The sequence below is a fragment of the Aplidium turbinatum genome, chromosome 4, assembly GCF_918807975.1.
Source record: "Aplidium turbinatum chromosome 4, kaAplTurb1.1, whole genome shotgun sequence".
NCBI classification, from domain to species: domain Eukaryota; kingdom Metazoa; phylum Chordata; class Ascidiacea; order Aplousobranchia; family Polyclinidae; genus Aplidium; species Aplidium turbinatum.
In genome coordinates this window covers 21024939-21036579 of record NC_137475.1, presented here as the reverse complement: position 1 = coordinate 21036579, position 11641 = coordinate 21024939, and the positions used below count along the sequence as shown (strand labels likewise).

The 11641-nt window shown below is 35.2% G+C and overlaps 1 protein-coding gene across 2 annotated transcripts; it reads right to left on the bottom strand.

Annotated features, from left to right (window-relative positions):
• Positions 1-288: 288 nt before the first annotated feature.
• On the bottom strand, positions 289-11093 carry LOC145768703 (uncharacterized). 2 transcript variants are annotated; one of them, XM_082580273.1, is made up of 8 exons: positions 10899-11093; positions 7304-7487; positions 5142-5356; positions 4564-4648; positions 4052-4220; positions 3174-3300; positions 1665-1776; positions 289-1332 (listed from the first exon to the last, which is right to left on the bottom strand). In XM_082580273.1, exons 1-8 carry the CDS (start codon positions 10956-10958, stop codon positions 1325-1327), a joined length of 960 nt encoding a protein of 319 aa, XP_082436399.1. In that variant the 5' UTR covers positions 10959-11093; the 3' UTR covers positions 289-1324. The 2 variants fall into 2 exon arrangements, with proteins under 2 accessions (XP_082436399.1, XP_082436398.1); XM_082580272.1 differs by having other exon boundaries at positions 1642-1776; positions 10899-11090.
• Between the last annotated feature and the right edge of the window lie 548 nt (positions 11094-11641).

Below are 11641 nucleotides of genomic sequence, written 5' to 3'. Positions count from 1 at the left end.
CTGGTACACCCCTTCATTTTACTTGAATTTTAGTATTTGTAGCACCTACTTTTATTCGGCACCATAAGAGAAATTAACCAATCAGAAAGCAGGAAGCCGTTCATGCCCATTAGGAGGATGAAATTTCTCGACGTCATTCCATTATGATATTACAATAGAGTTACAGTTTTGCAATTTTTGCAACTGGTCTTACTGGAAAGTTGCCGCATTCCCGGTAGGCTAATCGTCCCCTGGTTCAGTTAATCAACTTGCAACTTTGGATTAAAGCTTTCATTAAGAACTTTAAAATAAGTGAACAGAGAATGACACTTTTATTGAAAAGACAATTGTTGCATAAAGTATGCTTTCAAACAGTGTAAATGACAATACTGTAGATAGCCTACCCCAAAGAACGAGCGCACTGAAAATATGGACTACAATTTTGCTATTTCAGTCGTACTGGAAACCTGGTTAAAGAAAAAGATGTGTGACAAGATCTTTTTGCTTTGAAGTAGGCTACAACAAAATCAAAGCGTTTACACATTCATGAGTAATTTTAATGATAAGATGTCAGATGTAAAACAAGAGACCGACCTGACAAGTTCGCTTCTTTCAAAACGAGAAGTTGCAGGCTATTCGAAAAACAAAAGTCTCTAAATCTGAACTTGAAAACAATTGATTCAGTTAGATTTTAACACTTTTGAAATAATAACTTCCAAAATTGATTATTATACATCTTTTGTAATATACAAAACATTTTCTGAAACCTTTGCATTCGCTTGACATAAAGTTGGCCTCTTTGAGAAAATACCGAACTCGAACTGGTAAACACGTAATAAAATTTCAATCGAATGAGAATTAGAATAGTCAATGAAGTCGTCGACCGGTTTAAAGCCGTACCTTTGTAAACACTAGCGTTAACTCACCATTGGTAAGCTAGCTATATTTTTCATCACCAACATCGAGGTGTGATAACAAGTCTTTAGCAGTGTAGGCTAGTTACTTTGATGAACCTAGTTACATATATCCTTTGAAAGCTGTGGGTGACTGCTTATTGATTTAACGTTGTACCAAACTAAACTTTTTGTACTTTTTTGTTGTGAAACAGCAGTTTTAAGTATTAAATGCAACTTTTCAGGAGGACTTGTCACTTTGGCATTAAGTTTGTCAATGAGGTTGCAATCAGGGCTTAGTTAAACTCTGGAGATTAAAACATAATATATAAGAAGTGGGTAAATGTTTTTATTCAACTTTGGAAGTGGATTGAGGCTCTTGCTTCTTTGCTTTGTCTTTCTGATGAATTTTGATGTGTTTTGACAAGTGGTCCGATCTCATAAATCGTTTTTCACAAATCTGCAATTGAAAGATTAGTTTAATGACGCTATAGTGCTTTTTCGTCATTTTGACATTTCCTGAAAGTACAAAACTCATGTTGTCATAATAACCTCAACACGATGAGTCTCGATAAGCTACAAATAAACACAATCACAAAAAATCAATGCAATAAATGATTGGAAAATGAACTTTGACCAAAACTTGACCAGAAATTTCGTTGCTAAATAGCATTAAATGTCAAGGAGCTGTGTGTTCGTAATAAATACACGACTAGGAATCTACATGTAAGGTTGGTAAATCTGATAGTCAGTTATTTAAATAACTTACCGAACATTTAAACTTCTTTTCACCTGTATGAGTGCGCAGATGACGTTGCAGTTCATCACTTCTTGTGAAGCTTTTACCACAAAACATCCAATGACACATGAACGGCCTTTCTCCCAAATGCCAGCGAATATGAGCCTAAACGCATTCATAACTGACAAATTGATCTTATGATTTATCTATTCTAATGGTGAAAATGTGGTTTAACTGAAGATGTTGTGTAACATCAGGCCAGAATTTTAGTTTGACAAGATTTTAACTTATTGAAGGTAATACACCATTATTAGATATGACCAACTCTCTTTTGTCGGCGACAAATTGTAGTAATGTTTTTAGTGTTGAACTTGCTATAGGCTACCACAATTTGTAATCGAATCGGTGTCTAAAGTCATTTGAACGTAACAAAGTATAGGCAACTTATCTTATTGAAGCAAACTTTGAAACCAAATTACAGTTTACACGAAGAATATTGCAAGTGGCTATTGATTGTAGGCTACAGCAGTGAGCTTAAACTTGAAAAACACTAAAACACTGCTTTTACTTCAAAACAACCGTAATAAAAAAAAATACAAGAAAATAAGTTCTTTTAGAAATACAATTGATGAAGCTAAGGAGCACAGATAAGATTTACGTTATTGAGACGAAAATCAAACAGTTTCGGTCATACATTTTGGACGCATTATGCAAAGCGGAGAGGTCTCATTAAAAAGGATTATTTTGGCAAGCTATAGAATAGGGGTGTGCAACCTTTATTACAGGAGGGCCAGATATAAGTAACTGGGTGAAAACGCGGACAGCATGTTTATTTAACACATACTTTCTAGTAGTTGTAGACACAAAAAATAGTTTCTTTTTGTTATAAATCTTATAGCGTGGATTATCTCTTTATCAAAAATAATAAGTTAAAACGCATAAATTTCTAAAGAAAACTGCTATTCAAATTTATTGTCACACCGACTTTAAACGACTTCAGCGAGAAATTTGCAGTTGGCTTCTTTTCTCAACGACTTTTTCCAAATTTGCCTTAATAGAAGTGCTCGCAATTCGAAGTCTGATTTCTAAGTGTTCGTCTGTCAGAACCAATTAATTGAATTTCAAGAATTTTGCGCTCAGGTTTTGCTGGTGAATGATAGAATAAACAATTGCAATATCGTCATTGGTTTTTTCTCCATCCAGGCAGACTTCAAAAGACCTACGAATCCAATGCCAGTTCCGAACATGGATCGAAGACCATCAGTTGCAATTCAGCAGAAGATGGACAAGTCCACTCCAAACTTATCAAAAGTATCATTTACTTCAGTAAAGATATCAGCACCAGTTGTCGTGTCCTTTATTGACTGTGATAAAAGAAGCTTTTCCGTTTAACTCCTTGTCCACTCCTTTTACAAATATGGCCAACTGTGCTGTATTCTTCTGATCCGTACAGGTCCATAAAATAACAACACATCAAAAAGTAATAAAATAGTAAAAATTAAATATTTTTTTGAGCTATATTTCTTGTTCTTGACGAAAAAAGTTCCAAGCATTTTTTGTACCTTCAAATGTGACGTCTTTCCGTAAACTTTTCCACAGTTTGGAAAATGGCAAATGTGCTCTCTTTTTCCGCTGCTGTTTTTCACTTGATAAGGAGAAAGGCAATTCGGACATCGGCACCGTGCACATCTACAGCATGAGCAAAGTGCATTTTCACAAGCTTAACTGTCACCAAACAGTGCGTAACAACAACGTTAGTTATTATAAATTCTTGATAATTCTGATGGTCGATGGAAGAGTCATATAAAAACCATTGTTAAGTAAACTCTTTAATTTTGAAATTTATCTTCTTTTTCTAAATGCCTAAGCAGTAGCCTATGAGTAGATGCTGCTTCCAGTGAAGATCTTGCAATTTTTTTAGTATGTTATCTATTGATATGATGACTTGTAAATGTGTTCTTCGCATTATCGTAGGCTACTGAATTTGGAATAGGTTTGAGCTGCTTGTAGCTCTCAATAAGTTCATTAGACAATCATCGTGTTTTATTGAAACGTCGGTAAGCCAAATGTAACATGTATGCACATCCCATTAAGTATTAACATTTTTCCACTAGAAAAATTTTACACATCCAGGTTAACGTCGACTGCGTAGCCGTAGGTTAACATCGGTTGCGTAGTCGTCGGCTGCGTAGCCGAGTGGTGAGAACATCTGCGCGACGTTCGAAAGGACGTAGGTTCGACACCGCTCCAGAGCACGCGGCTGTGTTTCGGCAAAGACACTTAATGGCAAGCCAAACTAAGGGGAACAGCTGAGTCGAAGACTATATGTCACTGCGCTGCTTCCTGTCGTCTGTTGTATCGCATCTGTGATCGCAGTGTACTGTATGTTATCGCAATGGGCGCAAATAAAAGCATGATTTTTATTATTATATTAGCAAACCGTCTGGTGATGTTTGTGGTTGGAAGGTGTTCACCGACAGCAAGAAAAGCAGTGTGGTGTGCGTTTCTTGTCACGTTGAAGCTTGAGAAAGGAGGGTCGTACTGGGGTGCAGGAACTGGATTGGTGAGTGTGGGCGTACCACTGAACATGTGCGGGACTAAGCTGGTTTCTGTGAATTTAATTGGATTGTGAACTGTTAAAATATTAATGAATTTAAACATTTATAGTCAAATATAGAGTATTTGAATTCTAACTTTACGTTCTGCTAAGTTTTATCAGCTTGAGCATTTTCACAAGATTGTGTTATGGGTCATAATGTGACTAGTGGTGATGTAAGCAAATAACATAATCTCTTTTATCTTATTTTAATAGTAGGCTATATGCAGGTCTATATTTAAAAAAAAATGACATGGTTTCCAAAGCAATTTGCAATGTGATTCATTATGGAAGCTCATAGTCATCATTGAACTTCTAAAAATATTGCTTAACTAAACGAACTTATTTACACTTACGCGTGAAGGCGTTAGATGTGGCTAAATACTGGCGTTGCTTGTCTGCCATCCACCACCTGTCGTGTGATTCAATAGATGAAGGTAGCTGCAGAAAAGTAAGACTTTAGTCTTATGTGAAATGCGCACTATGATAAATAAAATATTTAGATTCTTAAAAAGCTTTTTACAAAATTTACAATATAAATCTTTATTACGAACTTTTCTCACTTTTCTTAAAGTTTGTTAGAACACAACAACGCACCTATTCTCCTTAGCCATTTTCATATATTTGAAAAAAATGTTTCCGAAAAATTAATTGGGTAAGTCAGTCACCGTTTAAATGTCCGATGTAATCCTTCCCTTAAAAAATTAATTATTGAAAATTATCATTTTAAATACACTTTTACAAGTTGGTTGAGGCTTAATTGTGTTGCGCTTTGGGCACAGTTTTAATTTTGGTTTGGTTTGCATTTTCATTTTTTGTCTGCATTTAATCTCAATCTTCATCTCTAGACATCAAGTGAAACCAAATAAATACGCACAATCCAATGAGCGACCATTACGAAAATTATTCAACAGAAACAAATTTATCTACTCACAATGTTGCAGTTGGCTTGGTACAACCTTGCATTAAAGCATCTCATAGCCATGTCAGGCATGACTTGTGACTGGGAGTGTTGATGATACGACAGCCTTTGCTGATGGCACTTTTCCGGGCTGTATGGCTGACAAGAAATTAAGGGACCTTTGATACCATCTACTGGTGGGGTAGGAGGTAGTTCGCTGGTTTTGTCGTTCAAAGGGTCAAATAGATCTGTAGAAGGCAAAAAATTATTATAGCCAGTCCAATACTTTAAGGGAAACTCTGCCATTATTTGCATACAATGTCCTCCCAGAAGTTCTTTTGGCGCTGGTATCATGTACCTTTAATCAAATCAGACACAAATGCTAGACAATAATTTTCAGTAGCGTTGACCAGGAGGTCGAGACTAGGGGGTACTATTGAATTTGTAAAAGGGGTCGTAATCTTTCCAAGGGGCCTTAGAGCTTGAAAAAACATTGCGTTTCTTAAAATACAGTGCTTTTTTTTTATAAGTGTCTTGATTTGGGGTCCGAGGATCTAATTGGTACCGGGCGCAGCGTATCCCTCCAATAGCCCTGATAATTTTTAATTTTCTTAGGTTATGTTGGCAATGAATTTACTGTAATTCGTATAGGCCTATTAGCGAGATTACGAAAATATTTTTTAACAAATCGATATATTTGTAACAAATATAAAATATTTTTATTGATGAACTTATGTTTTGAATTTTGTTTATGTTTAAATGTATATCTTGTTGAATTTGAATGTTTGATGTTTATTTGAGTTTCTGCTGATTGCTATGAAAATCACAGATTCTTCAGTGAGTGCAAGTGTCCCTACCTTCACCTAAACTATTTTTACGACACGTTTCACTTTATAGCCTATCTCCACTAACACTGATATTTATCAATTTAATTGTTAATTGACTAGGTTATTTGAGTGAGCAGTTTTTACTTCAAAACATTGCATTATTTTGTTAGCTTTTTGTGGGACACAAAAACTTTTTACTCCTTTAATCTTCTTCTGAAACTATGCATACCCAATATCATTGGTTAGATAAATAAAACGTGGTTGAGTGAGTAAATTGAGCGAGAAGTTTTTAGTTAGCTGAAATTAGTTAGCTGAATGTAAAATTGCAAGCCGAAAAACGCTTTACGAACTAAATATGCATGGGCCCTTAGACGGAGGTAGGCCCACAGATGGGTGTATGTGAACCACTAAATAAGGTCTTGCATGATTTAAGCTATTGATTATCAAGCTTATGTAGCACATTTTTTAAGCTGCCAAAAAACAATAAAAACGCTATAACACATGGGCCCATAAACAGTCGTGCTCTCCAGGCGGGGGGTGCAGAGGGATGTTAACATGGCCCTGAGTTAATGTATCTTATTTTGGGCTTGATAATGTCTCCTCTATGTCTTGTTGTACGAAAAAAAAAACAGTTTCATTGCGTATGATGTTATTTTATGAGAGGTGTTTGGAAGTGGGAAGAGGTGAACAAGCCAATTCGAATAAAATGGCGTCATGATCTATAACAATCTTGAAGATGAAAATTTTAGTGTCAACAAAGGCGGATATCCCAGGATTAACGATGATAATACCTTGCTAAAAACAACCACAAATAAAAGCTGAATATGACCACCTTGTTTCTTGGTGCTATTTTTTGGAAAAAGGATCATCTTGAGAAGTTTTCTTTAGTTTCTTTTAACAGCTTAAATTGATTGAAATTTTGGAGTAGGCTATATCTCACCCAATTGAGGTAAGTATTTCAATGCATACATTTGGGAGTTTTAAGAACATTTAATTCCATAAAATACATTTGAATCAATGGTGATTATTTCATGAATATCCACATATAAAAATCGATTTTTTTTTCGCGTAGGATTAAGCCAGTCAGCAATAGAAGAAATTGTAGGAATATTTTATTCACGTGCCCCCGTCTACTGCTAATCTTTACTCTTATTATAGAAGAAGCATACACAGGTTCAACGCTTGCACAAATACAAAATAAAATTTGACATGTGACTGCAAGTGTTCAATTTGTTTACTTGTTATAGTTGCAGTGTCATTAAACATACGGCAGAGAGTTTTAGGTTTCAGAACTATTTTTATGTCACTGCCCTCTTCCATCAAAGTAACATAAACGGATAACTTTAGCCAACACAGTACATCCCGTACTTGTTCCAGTAAACAGAGCTTGCGAATGCTTCAGCTGATTAAAATCATTCGGCCGAGATGTACAAGCCTTGCAGTCGGCCAACCACGGCTGATAGACTCGGTGCTGTGTCGACAAATGAAGGCCGGGGTTGAATGTTGGCGCTGAAGAGATCGAATATCCACGCGGAGAACGGGTTGGCGTGCTCTGGAAATGGGTTTTGCATTATTGTTTTGGACCATTAACGTATAGATTGCTGTGATAAAGAATTCAAAGCATGTTGATGAACAACCATGAGGTAATGGCCAGGAATAGCCAAAATCCCGTCATTGTTTGGCATGTAACCTACACAGAAAATATTTGCAATAAAGACGCTTTTTATCATGTCACTCTATTTCTGTTGCGTCTTCAACTTTTCCAAACAACTTTATCACTGCAAAAAGTAACTAAAAAAATTAAACTTTAAACTGCGCACAGAGCTTTTGCTGAATTTAGTGGTTTGAAAATATGGAACTTCTAAGACCTAATACATTTTAAAATGATAGGCATTCTCACTTTTGCTTCTTGAAACAATTCAGTTACATTATTTATCATAGAGTAAAATGTTTTATCTGGACAACGTTTAACAAATAATAATTATTACGACGCAATGTATTGCAAAGTGTTTTGATGCTGAATTTCCAATAATTTAAAAAGAGAATACAAGTTACATACAAAATGTAGCCTATGTAGGCTATCCACCTCGTATTGTGCATATTTATTATCCTAACTAATCGAATAGAAATTTGGCAAGGCCCCATCTTAATTTGAACTAGACTATTTTAATTTTTGAAATCACATTACAAAAACGAATTGTTGCAATAAGACTTAAATTTAATTAAATCTGGACTTTCCAAATAGTAAGTTATGAAAATTACTTAATCTAGATCCATCTACGTAAAGTTATTACGTATAATTAAAACAAAATATTAAAAAACTAATATGGTCATGTGCAGGTCATCTAGCAAGACATCAGGGCAACAGATGGACTAACACATTAATAACTTGGACACCCCGGGGAAAAAAGCACAAACGATGAAAGCCAAAAATGAGATGGAGAGACGAATTTGACAAAAAATGTCAAACAACAAACTGCTAGCGGAGATCGGGGACCAGTGTGACAAAAATAGCTATTTCTTTAATAACTCAAATAATTTACAAACAATATGTATCAAACCTATTTTTCATAAAGTTCCACCTTTTGTTCACATCTTCAAAACACTTCCACAAAATTGCTTAATGTTTTTATTTTTATTTTCAAGTTTTAAATGTCGCACTAAAGTATCCCACTGGTGGCTAATCTAAGGGAGCAGTGGGATACTTTAAAAATGCATTTAGTGCAACAAGAAACTAGTTGCAAATAAAAAACAAAGATTTTACACTGCTTTCATGCATGCATTTGTATGTTACAATGTATTGTTTCGACACTTCACATCAAACAAGCGTTGGAATAAATAATTTGGTGGATTGACTCAACAAAACTCTCAAACTTTCAAAACAAACACCGCTAGAAACAAAACAGAATACACAATGAAGGTTTTCAAATGTCCCATGACTTTTAAGAAAAAAAAACACCATCATATTATGTTATATATGTTGTATATGTAATATGTATACGTTTATACTTTCCAACAGGTCCTTGAACAAAATGTCCTACTAGTGCCTGAACCCTATTTTGAAATATTGTTGCCTTTTAGTCCAAAACTAAAAAAAAATAACTTTGCACTTTTTGCTTAATGGAAGTACAAGTTATATGAATTACCTCAACCTAAAAACTACTTCCTACACTAAGTCATTGTTAAATCAAAAACACCAAAGAAATCCGACCACTCCTGTTTACATCAACAAGTAAAAAAAAACTCTTTTTGATGTCATGCTTGAACAACGAACAATTTTGCCATCAAAGTACGCCAAACAACATTCACCAGTATCTCGCTTCCACACGCTAAATTTCAGTCATTTATTTTCACCACTGTTCTCGAAAACGATAGTGTCCCACTGGTAAAGCGTCAGACTGGTCACCGATCTACCCTACATAAAAACACACGACCGACTGAATTTGCAAGAAAAGGGGAGGGCTTTCGCTCAGCGGGGGGTTACCACAGGCTGTATATGATGATGAAAACAAAAAAGCATTTGATTAACGATGTGCAGGAATAGCCTATATGATACGTTACTGGCTGTTGGGCAGAGCAAATAGAAATTCCAAACTTCTCCAGTATTTTTATAAATGAAAAAAAAAAAAAACTATCAGTAACCTCTCAAGAACATAGCTTCACATAAAGTGAAAATTAAATGACTTAAAATCTCATATTTATTTAGAAAATTTATAAATATCCCAAACATCCACTTTATCTGGCCCAGATCTGGTCAGATCCGTACCCCATCTAGTAAAGATGTGGACCAGATAAACTGGCTGTTTGGGATGTTCAATTAAAAAACACTATTATTAAAAGATAATATAGTTTCGGGAGAAAGTTTGCTTTTTTGTACCAAAGACAAGCAGGACACAACAATATCACAGGGTTGAGCATTACAACAGTATATTTTACATATTTATGTATACAAATAAAACAATGAAAACTATTAATGATTCAGATAGTAATAACTATATTTGATTTTATGTATACATATAAATATGTAAAATATACTGTTGTAATGCTTAACCCTGTGGTATTGTTGTGTCTTGCCTGTCTTTGATATTAAAAAATAGTTTCAAAGTTACAAGGTCATTTTCACTTTGTGTGGAGCTGCATGCTTTGGAGAGGTTACTAACATTTTTATTTGTAATTTATACATATCAGTTTGTATCCTTCTCTTGTATCATGGGTCAATCCTATAGGTATAGATGGTTGCAGGTACACCACTTCTTTTCTTTTGACTTTTTAAAGTGTTAGCAAATATCGGGCAAAAAATACTTTTTTTTTAATGATTGATTTTAGAATAATAGCTTGCATTTTTCCAAAGTAAAGATTTTTTGAAAATAAATACTACTAATCCGAATTAGTTTTAAGTCGCTAAAAATAGATGATTTATCAATCTTTCGTTTGATAAACTATTGTCCGACAGTCGTTAGGAAAAGTGTAGACTTGTTGTCCAAATTATTATCGGATTATTCAAAACGGAACCTAACATACAAGGGCGGGTGACATGCGGCTAGGAACATGCATTAGATTGACATATGCATGACATGGAATATAGGCATGAAACTTGTCACAAATAAACTCTGTATGGAAACTTGTCACAAACAAAAACATTGCAAGAAGACCATTGCACACAGCTTTTAAAAAGTCTGAAAACTACTACTTTTTTAAGTCATCCAGAAATACACACATTACAAACATAGGCTACATAGTACAAAGACATACCGTGTTATACACAACAGATACGAATATTATGACATTGATGTGAACCTGCATTGACCACATAATAACAATTTTTAGTAGAAGGATAGGAAGAATTGCAAGTTTCCTGACCTTGGTTCCATCCAGAGAGTTGACAAAAAGGGGTAGATGCTCATGATATGATAATCACATGTGGAAATAAATTCAGGCAAGATAATAACAACGTCGATCTTACCTGGCTATTGAAAGAAGATGGCGCCTCCTGCATTGGCGCCAGAAGTGGTGAATGAATCATTTTGATATTATAAAACGTAGCAATAGAAACTATAAGCAAACTATTACGAATGCAACATCAAAAGACATATTTATTTTCTTGAGCTCAAATCAGCATCCCGAGAGTATTTTATTCCATATGATATTACATAAAAAATACGGGTTAATGTTTACTGACAGGTATCAGTTAAAGATGTTTGCTCTACTCCCAGTCAAGTAAATGGCCCAACCTACAGAATAAGGACAAAAAATGGCTTTAAGTTGTTCTGACAGAAAGAGAGTGAGAGAGAGAGAGAGAGAGAGAGAGAGAGAGAGAGAGAGAGGGAGCAATAACTTTATTTGCCAATCAAGTTCCATATTACAATTTGGGTATAGACTACCTCCCAGTCAGCAAAGGTTCGTGGGGCCCACTTGGGCTGCATATGGGTTACCCACATTGTATTGCGTGGGCCCCAGTACCTATGTGTCCACGGCTTGCAGAAATGTCCCAAGTGGGCAGCCCACCTACGTCTAATGGGTGGGCAGCCCACCATGAAACCATTATTAAAATGTAAACCGCCGTCGCATTGTATCGTTGTATATATTCAATTTTTATGATTATTGCACTTTAATATAGCATAATGGACCGGTGCGAACGTATATTTTATAATTTTTCATCATTGTGGGTAGCCCACTTCATGCCCACAGAAAGCCCAGAAAGTTTAT

What these genes read in the sequence shown, in the direction of transcription:
- LOC145768703 (XM_082580272.1), bottom strand. Translation starts at nt 10,958, where the DNA reads ATGATTCATTCACCACTTCTGGCGCCAATGCAGGAGGCGCCATCTTCT. An exon ending in AGCTCTGTTTACTGGAACAA is followed by an intron (nt 5,357 to 7,303) that starts GTACGGGATGTA and finishes TGCCTTCTACAG; the next exon opens with ATCTATTTGACCCTTTGAAC. An exon ending in AAAAGAAGTTTAAATGTTCG is followed by an intron (nt 1,333 to 1,641) that starts GTAAGTTATTTA and finishes TTTCAATTGCAG; the next exon opens with ATTTGTGAAAAACGATTTAT.